We start from the raw sequence: 19,162 nt of genomic DNA, 5'->3' as shown, positions 1-19,162 counted from the left end.
TATGAATATCAAATTTTAGAAAATAATTCTAAAAGAGTACATTGATGTGATTATGTTTTGTGTTCTGGTGCAGCTGTCTTCACAAAAAGTTCGATTGCCTGGGAAATGGAAGAAGAAACAAAAATGATTCCATTGAATCTTATTAAGGAGCTCTACTAGATTACTGTAAAGCTAATTGACTTCCGTTTTGTTATCGTCGCCTAATCGAAGAAGGAAATCAGAAAAATGAACTAAAATTTTGATACGAGAAATTGATCTTTTGAACAGACTTACACACGCTTTGCCAACACTATATAACTCAAAAAGAGGGAGTTACTTTTTTAAAATCAGCTGATGACATTGCACAATTCCAAAAGTTTGTTTAATGGTAATGAGTCACTCATTTTTAACTTCTTCTATCTTTCTTTCCCTGTATACTGAAATATCTGTAATCTTGAACACTCACCTTCAATAATTCACGCCATATCAGTCCATTCGTATCATTGATCAGTTCTGTAACTCTCTCCAACTGACCACCCTCCTCTATCTCTTCAATGTCTACTGACCCCCTCTTTCCGCCTATCAATTCTGTCTGTATTTTCAGGCGAAACGCTCTCACAACTTGGCACAAATGCGGCAAGAATTGGCGTCACTGTGTGATAAGAAATCGGAATTTCTTCGAGCACAGAAAAGGGCATCGCTGTTTGTGGACAGTCGTCGAATTGGTGCTCCGAGTGTCATGAACGAGTAAGCGAGATGATAAGAGACGTCTGGAAACAAAGCATTGTACTTTGTGAGGTGCATTCAAATCATTTCAGATTTTCAACAGTATTCAAGAAGGCATGTTCACTTCCATTAGAAGATGTCGACGAACAAAGAAAGATGATTGAAGATGTAGTAAAGGAATCAATAGTGATTGAATGGCCGAGAACATTTCCAGGAGTTTATTCAGATCAAGCTGAAACTGAACTGGATTTTGCTCCACTCATTCACAGGGCAAGAAATGTTGTGAAATGCAGAACAAGCCATCCAACAATGCGTGTTAAGTAAGGAGTTTCAGTATTTTCTTTTTCAAAATGAAAAAAAAGTTAAAATTTAAAATTTGACTCCGTTCAGAACAGCAAATTGAAAACCTTATCAGCTGACACATTTCTTTAAAGTTTCGAAATTAGAAGTCATTGGAATATAGCTGTTACTGTATATCTTAAAAATGTTTTCGAAGTTCCAGTTTTTTAATTTGTTACTCATCAATATTTCCTCTAAGAAAAATAAAATTCAGAATCTACGCGATCTCGGAGAGCAATGAGATCAGTTGTCCTCAAGTTATTGAAACCTTTTACCGTGCATCTCTTGTCAAATTGAGTGCAGAAACCCCGGAATCAAAGTTCAGACAAGTTGCTGGTAAAATGATTTTGACCCAGAGAGAAGGTATTGCTGCAACAAAAAGTGCTGAACAAAGTGGAGCTGTTATGAATTCAGAAGGGAAACTTTTGTGTTCTCAGGCACGTTTCAGTGTGATGAGAGTATCGAATTGTTTATTTCTTACTTCAGAGTTCGAGCCATGCTCAACTTCTGATCTTTGCAAATCAGTTGAATGAGCAAAATGTGAGAACAACTTCATTGAAATACGATAATGGATTCTTATGTGCAACGTTCCCTGAAATGGGTGTTACTTTGAACTCAATGGTTGATCGTCGTCAATTATCAACTCGATATGCGATTCAAGTTGAAGTTCATATCAATATTGATAACAGAATAATTGTTATTCATGTAATATAGTTTCAAGAAGCTTCAAGTCATATGTTTCTTGTTTTCAGTCACTCATCAGTCATCCATTCTTGATTGCTATCACAAATGATCAAACTGAACCGCTTCTACAGTCAATCTTCTGGAATAGACTTTTGAATTGTGACCAACATGTAACAGAATATCTTAAATTCAGTTCAAGTTTATATATTTCAGGATTCATACGAATCTTCCCCTGATAAAAGCCACCTTCCCTGGGGAACACTACGCCAAGCTCTGCGTGCATTTATTAAATCTCAAATCCCTCAAGCAAGATTTCTAACGGATTATGAATTGAGACACATCCAAACTATGCTTTTACTTCCACGTGTCCTTCGTTGTGGTAGCCCAAATGATCTACATCTTCTTGAGATTAATTTATTTGGATCAGTCGGAAATCAACAAAGAGATTTACACGAAGAAATGAAAAGATTGAGAAATCGGTTGCTGAGTGAGCCGATAGTTGACAGTTTTCTAGTGGATCGAAAAGAGTTTATCAATGAAAAATGTATTTCTGTTCTCGATATGAGCACTGAATTGGAGCATACCACGTGGCAATGGTTGCACAAATCGTGTGAAATGATTCAGGATGTAGGTCATAAGCTATGTCCATCTCCAGTCTGTGACAAGAAGTCATCGAAAACAAAGAAACAAATGGCGGCTTCAGAAGACTATCAGACTGTCATTAGTCTCTTCAACAAAGGGTAAAACTAATTTAACTAATACAGTTAGGATGATATGTTCAAACATTTTAGATTCATTACATTTTGTTCAACTCTAAAAGCTGGCGTCTCTTTTGGATACGTAGAAAGAAATTCAGCAATGCTCATGAGATTTTGTGATGAAAACATCGGTCATTTTTCGATTTGTTATGGATTGGAAAACGGAAAACCCAAACTCGGTTCGATATCAGCTGAACAAGTGAAAGATTTTAAGCAGGGACTACCCGAAATGCTGATTGACGAACACTATCCTTCGAAGTATCACAGTTTAATCAAAATGAGTATGGAGGATTGTGAAGATAACTCGCCAGCAGTTGCAGTCAGAAAAACTGAGATATTTCATAACTATAAAACAGAGAGAAGAACGGTAGAAAGTGTTTCAATTATGGATGATGAGACAAATCGAGTGGATGTTTTGAGTGGAGCGCTTCTTGCTCGTCAGTCTCCATCTCCACCACAAAACATGATACAATCTCATGTTTTTGATATTTCTTCTTTTGCTCATAGTAAGAATTCGACTAGATATCTATCTTGTAACATTCTATTTTTCAGATAATACTCATATCGCCCAAACTATTTTCCCATTGCTTCACAGTTTGAGTGGAAATTTGGACATAAGTTCATTACTTAAAAACTTCAATTCTTCTTCGAATCAAACGGAGGAAGATGCAGATGACAATGATGCAAATCTCTCTGATACTTCTGGAGAAGATGCTCCGACGTCTTCAGTTGCTTCATTGCTTCAGAGCAAAAAGGATCATAAAGATGATATTCACAATGAAACTGGAAATATTGCACAACTTCTTCTTCAACAATATCAGTAGTTTGTTGTCTTTCAATTCTGTTTTTTGTTCTTATTTTTCCAATTATTTCGATATTTTTGTATATGTTCCACTAGTCTTTCGTTTTACTATTCCGTATAATTTCATCATGGTCCTTTTGGAAGTGTCCATATCTAGAATTCATAATAGAAATCAGAATCCTCACTGATTTGAAATTGGAATGTTATCAAACTTTGTTTATATCACTTGTTTTTTCTGATTTTTTGCTTTTTTTGAAATCTAAAATTTGTTATATCTTGTCCTATGAATTCACCTCGTGACAATCCCCCTCTCTACGAATAAATATATAGAATCCCAACAAAACGGAAAAGCTCTCGAGCTCTCAAGCCCTTCTACGCAAATCCAGTCGCTGACAAAAAGGATTAACACAAGTCTGAAAAAGAGGAAAGAGACAAAAAAGAGATTTATTGACATTTATAGCAATTACGACTCCATTCATTGTCACTCTCATCCGTCCGCCCATTTTCAGAAGGGAGATAGAAGAGTTGAAGTATTTCATCGTCATATTATCCTCTCTATTTCTTCATTTAATCTTTCATTTCCACTCTTTCATCGAGCAACGCCTTCTCGTCTTATCTCTCTCCTGCTTCTTCTTCTCGGATTATTCATAAATAAGTTGATATTGATATAATCCTGTGATACTCAGAGAAAACGTATGATGCGACCACCGCCACTTGTTCTTGATGCTAAAATGGAAACGCCCGGAACGCCACCGAATATTCCCGGAAGAATTCAAAAAGCTACTGTAAGTGTTGAAAAATTGAAAGTGAAATTACAAAAACAGAATTGTAACAGTTTTATCCAAACATTATTAGTCTTTCGTAATTATCGAGGTTCTCAGACTCATTGAAGACACTCTTTTCGGGAAAGTTATTCTTGTCATTTTTCCATTTCCTTTTTATTTCAGGTTCGAAAGCGTCGAGAGAGCATTGCAACTCGAGCCCGAGAATTCCTTTCCGCTGTCGTCAAAGGAAATTTATTGGAAGTTTCCCGAAAAATGTCACCACAAGCTTTGAAGGTTAATCCGGAACTGGCAATGTCCTTAAAATGTATTCATTTCTAAATTCAGATTGCGCATCCAAATACAGGAAGTGTTGCACTAATTCTGGCTGTGCTAAACGGACATAAAACTATTGTGGAAGCCATCTTGGCCTACTCTTTGAATACAATCAACATGCATGACAACGTAAGGAATGACGTACTTTTTTCCAGAATAAATCACATAACTTATTGAAGGATGGAAGAACTGCCTTACATTACGCAGCTGCTCTGGTAGGACTCAATCAAGATCCGTCACTTTATTTCATTTTGATGGAGAAGGGAGCCAAAGATAATCTGGCGGATTCAGAAGGGTTTACAGCTCAAGATGTACGAACCAATCCTGGATTGATTGATATGGATAGAGCTCGATATGCGAACGTTTGTAAGTAGACGATCAAATGAAAATAGATGGATAAAGAGAGATCAGTGAAGGAATAAACAAGTTATAAAAACACATATGAAATCATTCAGAAGTTTCTATCTATCGCCTCAAACATTTCAGTATTCATCACTTTCATTTTCATAGTATTTGGAAGCGGTTGTTGCTTTTATTAGATTTTTTTTCTAATTTTTTAGAATAAGTTGAAACTCAGAACTAGTTGTCTCGAATATGAGTTTTTCTTCACTAAGTAGAAGATTATCTTAAAATACTCTTCAACCTCAGGAAGTTCTGACCAAACTGAATTTTTCTTTTTTAAAAGGAAAACTGTTCTCAATATGAATCCAAACTACTAATCTCTCAGAATTCATCAAAATCAATCTTCTCTTTTTTCAGATCCAGTTCCACGTGAGACTGAGTGGGAACTTCGATTTGCTTCAAAATCTCCAGAAGAGTTCACAAAAGACATAATAAACGGTGTTCTTGATATGAGCCATGTTCCAAATATTCCAGAACATTTGGATCTTATTAAACGTTTGACTCTTCTTCAATCTCAAGTTCTCGGTATTTGGGATGCTGTTGCAGCAGAAGATGAGCGTAGTCTCAAACAATTAATTTGTGAGAAAAGAATGGGATTAGTGCGAGATCGTGATGGTCGTACACCCCTTCATCATGCCTATATGTAAGTTTTTTGCCACGTAAATGAAGTCAGGAAAACAGGAAATTTTGGCTTGAGGCGAAATTCTAAAACTCCAAATCAAAAACAAATTAATCTAAATCTGAGAATATTTAGAAAACGACGGAATGAGCTCATCGACTACTTACTTTACATATGTCCAGAATCGGCCGACATTAAAGATAAGGTGAGAAAATAAAAAAGTGACGGCAATAGTTTTTTCCTTTCCTTCTCGTCTCCTAGATTTAGACGCATACGTATTTTTAAGCTCCAGGGAAATTGGTATTTTGAAGAAGTAGTATTCCCTTTTTCCTAATCGCATCATAACGCCTTCAGCACGGCAAAACACCAATCGAGTACAGCCCAGCAAAGCCTCCTCAACTACTTGAGCCACCAACTACTGTCGTTGATACTTTGCTTGTTGTTCCAAACAGAGAACGGAGGGTAAGTCTTCAAATTAGAAAAACTATTCATCCGATTTCTATTAATGGATTCTAGAAACGAATAAATAAATTATTGAAAACTTGAGTGGGTCTGCTTTTAAAAGAACAAATGACCTGGGTCGCAAAATAAAACAGTTTCGAAACGTCAAAGTTGCCAAACGTCAGTTGCGAAATGACTAGTGTGGTAGAGCAAAAATGCGTCCTTCTTTCTCCTTCTCAATCCAATAATTCTTCTCTAACACCTTTTTGTGCAGTCATCCATCACTTCCGCCCTTCTCCTAAAACCTAAATCTCTTCTACTCGGCAAGCTTTTCCTCTTGAACTCCCGAATGTTTCCAATAACAATTAACTCTTTCAAAATGTCCATTACTTTTTTAAATTTTCAGCCATCAAGAACTGATCTTCTTCATAAAGAGAGATTTCATTTGCCAGCAGAAGAGAAAGCGGCGGCAAGAAAACGTTCGAAAAGTGAGAATAATATGAGGTAACTGCTATTTTTGTGCGGGGGGCTTACTATATCTTTATAGTACGTCATCTTCTTCTTCTAGAAGTCGTGAAACTGAATCACCAGAGGGATTAGAACCAGATGTACTCAGCAGAATTCAGAATATTGATATCAAAAATAGAGATTATACGGTGTTGGAACAACTTCAAATCGAGGGTTTGTGATTTTCCAATTTTGAAGAAGCTTGAAGAAAAAATAGATTCTCAGGAAAAGGAGATCAAATCTGGAGAGCAGCCAAACGAAGTAGTGAACGCCTATCTCGTCATGTTCAAGAATTCCGCCAACTTCAGAATAGACTCGGAGCAGCAATCGATGCAATTGAGAAGGATGACAGAAAGAAATTGGATCAAACGGTTGACGAAGATGTAATGAAAACAAGAGATCGTAGAGGTATCAATATATTCCATAATGTATTCTTTATTACAACTTCTTTTTTTCAGGAATGCGCCTTCTTCATATTGCAGTCTTGAGAGAGAAACATGAATTCGTTGAGCACCTTGCTGTCAGGTTTTCTAATCAAATCGATTTAACAGATACGGTAATTCAAGTTTTCAAATGCATTCCCATATCCTCTTTTCCTCTTTATCTTCCTCCTCAATCCATGATTATCTTCTCTTCTTCATCCTCGCATATTCCTTGTTTGCAGCTCGGTCGGACAGCTCTTCACTACGCCGCTGCCCAACAAAATGCCATTTACGATTCACTTGTCGATTTAGGAGCTCGGAAAGATTTGCCTGATCAAGACGGTGTTACTGCTGAAGAGTATCGACAGAATCCATCTCGTCTCGTTCGTCCAACATCTGCTGTTTCATCTGTTATGCTGAGATCAATGTCGACTGACGATGAATTCTTTGATCCAGGTGAGTCAATGTTTTTGGAACAGTCTTGATGGGGATTGGATCAGTGAAAAAGTGGGTGGACGGAAGATATTCGAAAATCTGAAAATCCATGTTAGTGTCATTTCAAAAATCGTCTATTTTCTTCTATTACTTAGTGTCTCTGAAAAGGGAAGTTGTCGATCCAACCGACTATGATTGTAGTTGACACGTGTAAGTTATGATTTTAGAACATATAAGACGGTGGAAATTTCAAAAGTTCAGATAATTGAAGAAAAATTTCAAAAGTTCAAGCATTTTTGGACCACTCCATTAATACAGTTTTCTTTTCTTTCCCGTGTTTATGCCGCTAGAAAACAGAATATAAAGCAGATATATTCAAAATCCAACAACTTCCTTTTTATCTTAACAAACCACATATTTAAGTGCAAAAGATGGAGCAGATTTATTAAAATATAAAAAATGGACAGAAAACATAAGAATAGGCGGGGCAGATTTTCCAAGTTGAAAATTCTGGACCAACATTGAAGATCTGAAAAAAAGAAAAATTTTCACGTGATGTTTATTTTAGAGCAGATTTTTCAATTTGAGAAATCTGGACAAGAAAAATAAATTTTGTTATTTCTGCCGTGAGTTCCAACTCATCCGTTGTTCGTGGTTTTAGGGCAGAAATTGAAATGTGAAAATTCTGGATCGGGCGGTATGTTCAGAAGGTGAAAAAAATTAAGATTTCTGAAATTTAAAATATCTCATCGCGTTTTAAAATATCTCACCGCGCTGCAAATATGGTTAATTTTTCGATAAAGGAGTAAAAATAAAATTCTGAATACGCTGAAACCAACCTAAACACTACCAACAAAATTTTCTTAATTTACAAATTAGAGCGCTTCGCTTTCTAATTTCAAACTTGTATAGCATGTGCAAAGTGAGAAAATTCTGGTTGTTTTTCGTGTGTCAAAAACAAAATTTTCGCACACGTGGAACTTCGAAAGGAAATTTTTGTTGGTAGTGTTTATGTTGGTTTCTGCGTATTCAGAATTTTATTTTTCCTCCTTAATCGAAAAATGAATAATATTTGCAGCTCGGTGTTGAATGAGATATTTTAAATTTCAGAAATCTTAATTTTTTTCACCTTCTTAACATACCGCCCGATCCAGAATTTTCACATTTCAATTTCTGCCCTAAAACCACGAACAACGGATGAGTTGAAACTCACGGCAGAAATAACAAAATTTATTTTTCCTGTCCAGATTTCTCAAATTGAAAAATCTGCAAAATAAACATCACGTGAAAAATTTTCTTTTTTTCAGATCTTCAATGTTGGTCCAGAATTTTCAACTTGGAAAATCTGCCCCGCCTATTCTTATGTTTTCTGTCCATTTTTTATATTTTAATAAATCTGCTCCATCTTTTTTTAGTCTGACTCCATTTATTATCATGATTCTTGAAAAGTTGGCATAAATCTGCTCTAATTTGGAAATTGCAGCAGTAATTAATGATTTTTTACGAATCAAGTAGGTTTTCTGAATTTTTCAATTCCAGAACCATAATTTAAACCTATTTTGAAAATTTAAAAGTATCACTGCTTAAAAAACAGATATTTCTTAATTTCACACTTTCAAGTAGTAAAATCGAAACTTTTGAAATATCAAGCGTCTTATATCGAGATTCATCTCATTAAAGTATTATAACTTCTCGAAACTTGGAAGGTTTATTGATTTTAAAGAGATAAGTCAAATTGGAAAGTTTTTATATTTTACTATTCTGATTTATCCTTAGTAAGTTCTCTGGTAGCGAGCAGATATAATAACTAGAATTATTGTGTCAAATTAACAGAAAGCTCAGTGGGTTAGATCTTGCTTCAGTTGATTTCTGATTCTGAGTATAATTATTGTATAGCCCTACTTAGACTGAGTAACGTTTTCAAACGTAAATTGAAGTTCCTTGTATAATCCTTGATCCCAATTACAAAAATCCCAAGATAGACACCTTTGGGTGGGGTCGGGGAACAGTACTACATTATCGGTCCGATTTCTGTTCGGCTTATAGTTTTTTTTTGTAAATAATGACAAATTTGATTGAAACGACTTTATTTTTGGTTAAAATGAAATCATTTTATGTTTCTCAGAGTACTAATTCTTCCTATTCATGTCATCCTATAATCCCTGGTTAACAAGTTACACCTGATTTGATAATAGAGATTCATTTGTGTAGGAGGTAATAGGAAGTTTGTCACAAACATCATACATATTCTTCTTCTCTATTTCCAATAATATTCGTTTCCTGTTCCAAATTGTAAAGACTCGCAAAAGTGCAATAAACGTGCCGTCTCCTTCAATTCGTAGACTCGCGATTCTCGAATTATTCATAGTGTTCCTTGAATTGAGAGCATCTTTCTCATATCTAGACTCATCGCCAAAAAAACAAATCATCCTCGCAGTTATTTTTTTTCGTAATTCTTCACTTGTTTTCTCTAGACTTTTTTCTGATTTTTAGAGTAAATAAGATTATCTTTTCTGACTAATCTAATGGATTGGGTATTAGATTTTTGAGCTTAATGATGCACGATCGACCATTACAGGCTTCTGAAATTAGCTTCTGAGTATACAACTGATTTTTTTCTCAGGGTTTTTTGGCTCTGGGAAAGTGCTAAATACGGTTAGACGGCCTTTTTTGTCGTCTATGTGGGCGGAGTTCTCTGCGTGCGAAATTCGGTGGGCGGCGGAGCCCATGAGACTGTTGTAATGCTTTTTCAGTCGAAGCATAATAGAAAACTTTTTAGAACAAACCCAGATTTCTAAATAGCTGGCTAAAAAACAATACATATCAATAGAGAATATCAATACATAATCTGGAAATAATGAATTTTTGAGTTTAAAAAGCTTCTTTATAACATCATAACGACGCTTTCTGTGAAAGTGGGATGTTATAGTGATACAGAAAATCAAAAGATCAATATCTAATCTTCTTGGTTCGGTCATGCTTGAAGTTTTAAGTCGTTTTCCTGGATTTTAAGCAATTCGAAGGCAATTTCCGGTTAATCTATGGAAGTCAAAAGGTTCAGAGATTCAACGTTCAACTAAATTTAAATCTAAAATACTATTAGTCAAATGGATCAATTTCCGGTAGTGTCCTTCCTCATTCATAATCATATTCATAACATTCTGTCTCCGTGTACGTCTTCTTCTTCTTCTACTTCTTCCACATAATCCTTGTCATTCCCTCCTCCCAATGACATTCTTTTTCCACCTTCCATCCTAGTAATATTTCTGTCACCTTTGCGTGTCTTCTAGGAAATTGCGTGTCACGTCTTCATAAATATTCTGAATAGTTGTGAAAGTCTTCATGATTCACATACTCTCTCCGTATAAGGTTCTGATAAATTGATAATAAGTCGTAGATCTGTTTCTCTCTCTTTCCTCCAAAAACGAGTCATCCATCCCTTTCCGGATCTTTTTTCCCTTTTTCTATACTCTCTCTCTCTATATCTAAAAATTTCTCGGTTTGGCAGCGCCGATGGATGCATGAGCGTATACCATTTGATCATTTCTACTTCATGTCATCCAACGACACTTTCGAAAAACTGTATATTGAACAACATGGTTTGAGTTTCTTCGTTTTATAGCTATAGGGTTGATAACCGATATTCATTATTGAGTATTTTGTTTTAAAAGTCAGTGCACTACCAACCAAAAATTAGTCAGTTTTGAAAATAACTTTAAAGTTTTGATTTTCAGTAGTTGGCAATTTTTTGAACAGTTTATCTTGACACAGTCACGCCTGATTGAAGTAAAAGAGCTGGAGCTCGTATTTTGCACTAAAGTTCTCCAATTTAAGAGTGTTGAATCTCCTTACGGAGAGATCATACAAATAAGTTGTCGGTTGCTTGTCTTGAGCTGAAAACTGCAAAACTATGTACTTTTGCTGGTAATAACACCAACCAGGAAGATTATGAACTATTTATTTATTAGCATAGAATTCCACTCGACAAATTTGGAATCAATGGTTGTTCCCATAGATTAACTTTATAGGAAAGAGCAAAATAGAAGCCATCATTTATTTAACATGACAGACAAATCTATTTTTCAGATGCGCCATCAGAAGAGCAAGTTGAAGAATGGTTGGAAACTGGTGAAGTACTCAAATTGGAACAAATTGTACTTGATGGAAGAGGGCATATGCTGAAAGAAAAGAAAACTGTGAATGCAGCAAGTAATGAGTTTTTATCAGGACTCACTCAGTATCTCACTAAAATTGATGCAATTCACAAGGCAGTTGAAGAAGGAGATGTGAGAAGAGTCAAGTCTTTGATTGATAGACCACTTCTTTCTACAGCAAGAGATAATTATGGTAGGTTCTCCAACTTTTCAATCGGATAAAACTTCTGAAACGTAGAAAACAGGAATGCGAAATCTTCAATGTTAGATTAAATGATAGATTGTTGAATGACTCATCATAATCTTCAAGATGATCACTATTTTCTCTCTATTTTCAGGCATGACACCAATTCACAAAGCTCTTCTCCACGGGCAAACAAACACAGTTCGATTTCTTCTCGGCCGTTTTCCAAGTTGTGTGAATGCAACAGACCATGTAAGTTTTCACTAAAAAAATGGATAAGCCTATTGAAAGAACTATTCTTCTGAACATAACAAACAAATCCTCACGTCTTCTATTTTCCTCTCTCTTTTCTTCGTTTTCTCGATATCGTCAAGATTCGTGATAATCATTTTGAAAGGCTTCTTTTGCTTTCATCTCAATTTCTTTCCCATTTTCGATGACGACTTTGTATTTTGTGTTTTTCGAATCATTTTTCAAAGGAGGTTTTCGATTTCTCTAAAATTTCTCAAAACCTGACAAAAAACTCTCTAATTTCAGGCTGGTCGAACTCCTCTTCATTATGCAGCAGCAGATCCGAATGGTGAACACATGATAAAAGTGCTTCAGAAGAGTGGTGGTGACGCATTCATTGAGGATAAACACTCACATACACCATTCTATTATCGAACTCACGGACAGAGACTGAATGTTCGGTCGATGAAAGATAACGCTGTGATGAATCAATTGATTTCCGGACAATTGAGTCGACCGTTGTTGCAAGATTTGGAAGAAGATATCTATGACTGGATTCATACTGGAAATATTGGGAAACTCGAGGAGCTTGTTTTAACTGGATATGCTGACTTGCTTCTTGGAAGAAACCATGAAGTTGAAGATGCGGATAGTATTGGATTTTTGGAAGTTCTTCCACAATATCAGGTTGGAAATTTAATTTTATAAAATTCGAAAAATGAATGTATTTTAGGCTAAAATTCAATCAATTCATAAAGCAGTCGAAACTGGAAACTTGAGAGCAGTGAAACTTCTGACAGACCGTAAGAAACTGTCATTGTGTCGAGATACTCGTGGACTTTCTCCTCTTCATAAAGCGATAGTTTTCGAACGGACTGATATTGCCAAGTATTTGATTCGAAATTATCCACAATCTGTGAATGCAATGGATCAGGTAACCGCTTAAAATGAAATGAGTCATTCCATGATTGAATCTATGTTTTTAGAAGAAACGAACACCACTTCATTATGCCGCTGCTCTCAAAGATGGAGGATACTTGTATAAAGTTATGAGAAAATCTGGAGCAGATCCTAATATTTATGACTGCGTAAGTTCTCTCCCAATATATCCTTCTATAGTAAACGAACTTCTTTCAGAACGGACGCCCTGCAAAATACTATTTGAAACATTCCGGAGAAATCGATTTATCCGCAATGAGATTGGATACTCGGGCCGCCTTGAAACAAGTTTTACACAATAGAGTGGCTCCAAGTTATCTGGAATCTTCGATTCAACAATGGCTTCGTGATGGACAACTGGCTAAATTAGAGCAACTTGTTCTTTCCGGTTGTGGAGATTTACTGCAAAGTCGGACATCAAGTCATACAGAAACTCAGGCGTTTTTGGATCGACTGCCTGATTATATGGTTTGTGAAATGGGAAAATTCTAAACTTTAAAGTTTGAATTTCAGGAGAAGATCGATGGAATTCATAAAGCAATCAAAGAAGGAAATCTGGATAAAGTCAAGGAATTAATGAAAACCAAAAAGTTGGCAATAGCAAGAGATCGTTTTGGATGTACTCCACTTCATTCTGCTGTTGTTCATGAACATACTGAAATTGTTCGATACATTGCTGGTCATTATAACTCAGTTCTCAATGCTCCAGATTATGTAAGTATTGGTTTCATGTCATTCATGTAATTATCAATTATTTTAGAACAAAAGAACTGCAATGCATTATGCTGCTGCTGCCAGAGACGGTGGTCATTATCTGAAGATACTTGGAAAGGCTGGAGCAGATCCGATGGCAGTGGATAATGAAGGAAGAACTCCTGATTATTATCGTCGAAATGCAGTAATTGACTTGAAATTAATCAAGGATCGAGATGAAGATTACGAGACAATAAATGAGGAATATTTGGAAGATGGACCAATGATTGATTCTCCAGCAACTCCAGATTCAGGAAGTGAAGGATCATTTGCTGATAGTGCTCGACTTTTGGAGGATGAGGATGAAAGTATCGAAAGACATCGATTCGAGAAGACTTTCAGAGGAAAAATTGATTTGCCGACATCAGAAAACGGAGTTTATCTTGCCAGAACAGTTGCACCTGTGTTGACGAAAGCATTGGCTGAGGTTTGTATTATTGAAGTCTTTTTTAATGCGGAAACTATGAGAACTGAGCAACACATTGCTCGAAAACTGAAAGACGGAACCGTATTCAAAATTTTTTTTTACTAAATTCCACAAGTATTAAAAAACAATTTTGAACTATAAATGCCGTAAATGGGTATTTTAAACCTCAAACCCTTTTCTTCGTCTGGAAATCTAGTTACAGTGTTCACCAGAAGTGAGTAATGTCATCATGATTATTTAATTTTCAGGTATTGCTCCGCCGACCAACCGATCCGATCGGTTTTATCGCCGAATGGCTCAGCAAATACGTCGTAGAAGTTCCACGTCGAAATGGAAATGGACATTAAGGCGATATAGAAAAGATACAATTTATCAGAAGAGAAAAAGTATATTATTTCAGTAAAATTGTCATTTCTGCAAAGTTTCTATTTGTGTCATTTTGTATAAATTATATAATCATGGAGATTTTGGGGAAAGTAGAGAGAAGGGAGAGTCATTCGGGGGAGTAAAAAGGTCTTGGATTGGGGAAAATATAATGTCATTGGGGTAGAACGGAGGACTTAGTCACGGGGTGCAAAATGGTCACCAAGGGAAAAAATGACGATGATTTGGAAAAGAGAATAAAGGAAAAAGGAAGAGATGATATCAACTAAACTATAAAATAAGAAGAAGAAATATGACTAAGAAGAGATCTGCGCAAATTGCTGCTTTGCAATCGCCGTTGAGTTTTTCTTTTGAAGTTGAGTAAATCGAAGGTAAGCTGCAGAAAATGGATGGATTGCTTTGATGTGGGCGAGATATAACTCGAATTTTTCATCTGTATATCCACAGTCTTCACATACAAACACCTGAAAATATTTCAAATCCTTATCAAGTGACAATCTATTTTGATACCTTGCTACGACGTTCTTTGTATGCATATTGATGAGTTACACCATGAACTTTTCGGAGATGAGATTCCAAAGAGCATCGTTGGGTGAATGATTTCTCACATTGCTCACATTTGTATGGGCGGACTCCTGGAAAAGAATGAGCCAAGTTTGGAAGAAATTGATAATTACAGTAATCTTTCTGATTACAGTAACCCCAGTTTTGTATATCATCATACTCCCTCATTATCGAGGACATTCTCTACTAATTTAAGCTTAACCTAAAGCTTCAAAATTTAAGTTTAAACTAAAGCAACTCAAGTTTGAAGCAAGGGTACCGTATACTCCGGTAAGTTTCTTCTGTTCATCCACTTTTTCTTTTCTCCCTCACATTTCTGAATTCCGGAAGAAAGATTAAATTGCTCTTTCGCTTCCCTCTATTTGATTTTCCAACAAAACTTAAGATAGAAGTATAGACAATTTGCGCGCGAAAAAGAGTGGAATATTACGCCTCTCGCTACAATGGATTCATTTCGATGACACGGTTTGAATAAGAAAATAGTGTGGTAGACATAGAGACGCAGATCATAACTTCCTTCCAACCGTAAGTCAACGGAGGGTGAGAAGAACGACAAATTAGTGGTTATGAATTGGTGGAGAGAAAAGAATAAAAAGAGAAATAAGAAGTGTAGGTAGAGTACTCTAAAGTGATTTTTGAGTATACCACTCCTACCTGTATGCGTTCTTGTATGCCGTTTCAGATCAAATGTATCGTTGAATCCTTTGCCACAGAAAGTACACAGATATCGTTTCAGATCACTGTGACATTTGATGTGACGATTAAGAAGACGTTGTAATCCGAACTTCTTTCCACAAATGTGACAAGTTAAGGAGTCTGTGAATTCTTCATTTACAGATGAGATGAGATGAAGGGAAGACGTGGAAATAGTTGAAGATGGAGCAGATGATTCAAGAGAATTCATCAATGGAGCAAGTGGATTCTTGACTCCGTATCCACCGTTGACGAATTCAACTGCTGGATTTATAATTGGCTGAAAATGAGTATGATAGATATCAGAATAAAATATTATGAAACTAACACTGGGTATGGCTGCCTGAGGGGATGGCGAAAGAATCGAAGATGGTGGTGATGAATCATCATCAAGAAAACGCTCGATGAGGAACTGAAACACGGTGAAAAACATTAAATGTATCTTGAAACCAGAACAAACCTTCTTCGAATTCTTTTCATCGGGTTTGCTGCTTTTGCTACTGCTCATGTTACTACTTAAAATCGATGTGTTGTTGTTATTAGCAAAGATCTACAAGAAGTTCAGATAACTTCAGAGCTTTCTTAAACAAGTGATACCTGAGAAATAACATTGATGTCACGTGGCAGTAAATGTGCTCCGATCAGCGGCAGCCATACCCGTGAATCCATTTTGAAGTGAGCAGAGCTGAAATTCAACGTGTTTCAGACAGATATTTGAATTTACTGATACTGAACGAAACATGAAAATGTTGAAGAGAAGAGGCGGAGCCACTGAGAAACAATCTTATCATCCAGAAAAGAAACGAAGAAGGTGTTGGAAGCGAATAGAACAATTATTCCAAATACTCGGCGCCATTTAATAATGGGCTCAGTGTCCCAGATTCCGAGAATAATTGTTGACGGCTCGAAGAGCAATAAAGGGATACGGTAATGGGATGAATTGCTCGCGGTGTTGTATAGTAAATTGTAGGTGCCATGATAGGTTATGAAACCGATTGGCTGAGATTCTGAATGCAACAAATGCAGGAAGACAACAATTTTATAGATGGGAGAACTGGCAGATATTCAACAGATGGTTCGAAAAAAGAGGGGAAAATGATCAAAAGGCACTTGAGTTGGAACATATGCGAGAAATATGAGTTACAGTAAACCAACAGCAACTCTAAATGTTATATTCATCGAGCCACGAAATCGGATTAAATGGTGATCCCAGAATCTGAAGAAGAAGTAAAGAAGTGTTATGCAACCAGTACAAGCGACGGTTACAGTTGTTGTTTGGTGAAACGGATGAGCACTTGACGCACTTGAGAAGCGGTTTGAATAGGCATCAATTGAGAGAAAGAATAGAAGAAACAACAATCCAAAAGCAACTAGTATTCTATATGGCACAGAGGAAACAGTTGCGTAACAACTGTTCGAAAAAGGAAAGAAAAATGAATGACTGCCAATACAACAATCGAAGGAACGTTTAACAACGGATGAGCTTGTGCGATTAGAAGAGAAAAGTGGCAAGAGAGACTGCCGGTTAGAGACGTTTACAAGAAGATTACTGTAGACGATTTAAAAAAGAAAAAGAAGAAGAAGACCGTTGGACAGAAAGCGGGATTATTGCGTAATCGCACAGGAAAAGGGTTTCAAAGAATTTTCGTTGATATTCCGCTTGTTAAAAAAATAACAAATGTCAATAGGTTACTGTGTTTCACAACTGATTTCTTCATAAATGGGGTGTTGACTATCAAATGAGCTTGATAAATTTATCTTCTAAATAATCTATAAAAATAGTTAGGAGACGTTCAATCTGAAAGAAACAGTGAGATAAACTCAATAGGTATTGGCAGCCGAGTCTAGGGATACTTTAAATTCACCATTCACACTATAAGATTATATCTAGTTGTTTCCCTAGATGAGAGTACCAGAGAAAGCTTCTAAATGGGTATACATGTCAGGATCATTTGGTATTCTTCTATTCGCGACATACAAATGTATATTAAAAAATAAACGAGCCTATGAAAAAATATCATAAAAATCATTTCTAAACGGTTTTTGAATTGGATGAGAATGGTTAGCTAACGGTTGAATTGAAGAAGAACGGGAACCGAAAAGTCTCGAAATGATAAGAGCATCCGAGAAGTTTTCTATTTTTTCGTCGATTAGCTGAGTGGCTGAAGTGAGAAAAAAGATTTATATTATCATTTGATATCAAAGAAACGTATTTTCCTCTTTTTTGAGCCTCTTTTGATTTGAAAGAAGAAATAGAAATGTGAAATGACACAACAAAAGAAATGGAATACCAGTTGTATTCCGGTCTTCTTCTTCTTCTTTTTGGGTTACGGTATCACATAAACTCGCGTCGGTTGAGTCGGTCCGCAATATCAGCGGTACAAGTCATCGACCTCCCCTTCTGTATATATTTGATTCCTCAAACAAGCGTATTTCAATTACCTTTTTTCTTCTTTTTTTCCCCTATTCCTACCGTATCGTTTTGGCGTCACGCCGTCTGCGTCTGTTCATACGATAGAATCATCACAAAAGAGGTGTTGAAACTGTGTATGACGAAGAAGGAGAAAGAAAAAGAAGAGGACTTCTGAAGACAACGACGACGACGTCAACGCGCACGGTGCATTTATGATGCGTGACGGTGAGGCAAAGAGGCATTTTGAATCACTGTTGATCAGCCAGTTTGACGGAAATGATCGAATTTAGGTGGGTGGAGAAAAAACTGAGTAGAATGCGGGTAGCGTTTTTATTTCAGTATCTTGAATAAAAAATGTACATTTAGAGACGTTATAGTTAGTTGGCAATTGGTCACTGTAAAATTATCTAACTGATGTAATGGAGGTCAACTATCTCAAATGACCAAATATGGATACTTTCGGCTCTTGGGGGATTCTTATTTGCATTGAAAGTCTAATGGAAACTCACTTGAGTCAAGTCATAAGACCTGATAAAATATGACGAACAACAAGAATTCATGTAGAATTTAAGAAAAATCAACAAATGGAGAACAAGTGACACGTTAACTCAGATTTTGGCTAAAACTTGTCCTCTATAGCTGGAAGTATTATTCATCAAATTTATAAGTTGATAATATCTGATTTGCAGAAAAAGAAACAGAAGTTCTGGTAAAGGTTCTAGAAGAATCTAGTTCTCATCAGAATACTAGAATATAGAATTGATAGAGAATGACAACTATAGGAGAAATGGGAGTGAGATACCTCCTGATACGGTAATGTTACGGTAGAGAATTCATCGTCCTATATCATTCTACCTTCTTCTTCTTTTTCGTCTTCTTTTTCATCGTCGTTTCGTTACGGTAAATAGCGCACCGCAAACTTGCAGCCATCCTCTTCTTGTTCTTCCCGCTCTTCTACACAACCATCAATCCGGTCATATTTTTTCGGCAAATTACGGACAAACTTACGCCTTCTTCCCGCCTCTGGGGCCACAATACCTTGAGAGAAGAAACACTAATTATACGGATTTTCGACACATACATTCGACGACCACATTAGAAAGGCCGTCTGGCTTCTTCTTGAAGGTGTTATATAGACAAAAAAGCAATGCCCGACGACATCGAAATGAACATGATGACGATTTGTTAGTTAGATGAAGTGCGCCTGAC

General features: G+C 36.3%; 3 protein-coding genes across 3 annotated transcripts; 2 read left to right on the top strand and 1 right to left on the bottom strand.

The window, feature by feature from the left end:
- Positions 1–610: 610 nt before the first annotated feature.
- GCK72_009736 (uncharacterized protein) lies at positions 611–3,310 on the top strand (the record flags this gene model as incomplete). Its single annotated transcript, XM_053727512.1, has 8 exons — positions 611–726; positions 798–1,025; positions 1,259–1,373; positions 1,531–1,749; positions 1,797–1,898; positions 1,942–2,468; positions 2,520–2,992; positions 3,039–3,310. The coding sequence occupies 8 exons, from the start codon at positions 611–613 to the stop codon at positions 3,308–3,310; spliced, it is 2,052 nt and encodes a 683-aa protein (XP_053587089.1).
- Positions 3,311–3,983: 673 nt separating this feature from the next.
- Positions 3,984–14,246, top strand: GCK72_009735 (uncharacterized protein; the record flags this gene model as incomplete). The annotated part of the gene is made up of 21 exons (XM_053727511.1): positions 3,984–4,073; positions 4,236–4,346; positions 4,398–4,514; positions 4,565–4,751; positions 5,145–5,430; positions 5,542–5,611; positions 5,761–5,868; positions 6,254–6,351; positions 6,416–6,528; positions 6,580–6,762; positions 6,813–6,910; positions 7,019–7,232; positions 11,298–11,558; positions 11,704–11,801; positions 12,087–12,467; positions 12,514–12,714; positions 12,767–12,868; positions 12,918–13,187; positions 13,233–13,433; positions 13,480–13,899; positions 14,148–14,246. 21 exons carry the CDS (start codon positions 3,984–3,986, stop codon positions 14,244–14,246), a joined length of 3,708 nt encoding a protein of 1,235 aa, XP_053587088.1.
- A 333-nt stretch (positions 14,247–14,579) lies between these two features.
- GCK72_009734 (uncharacterized protein) lies at positions 14,580–16,209 on the bottom strand (the record flags this gene model as incomplete). The annotated part of the gene is made up of 6 exons (XM_003113111.2): positions 14,580–14,747; positions 14,794–14,918; positions 15,502–15,820; positions 15,869–15,952; positions 16,001–16,090; positions 16,138–16,209. 6 exons carry the CDS (start codon positions 16,207–16,209, stop codon positions 14,580–14,582), a joined length of 858 nt encoding a protein of 285 aa, XP_003113159.1.
- Positions 16,210–19,162: the final 2,953 nt, after the last annotated feature.

Source organism: Caenorhabditis remanei, chromosome III (genome assembly GCF_010183535.1).
Source record: "Caenorhabditis remanei strain PX506 chromosome III, whole genome shotgun sequence".
Taxonomy (NCBI): domain Eukaryota; kingdom Metazoa; phylum Nematoda; class Chromadorea; order Rhabditida; family Rhabditidae; genus Caenorhabditis; species Caenorhabditis remanei.
Note: the sequence above shows the minus strand (reverse complement) of the source record. Positions and strands in the feature narration are given on the sequence as shown.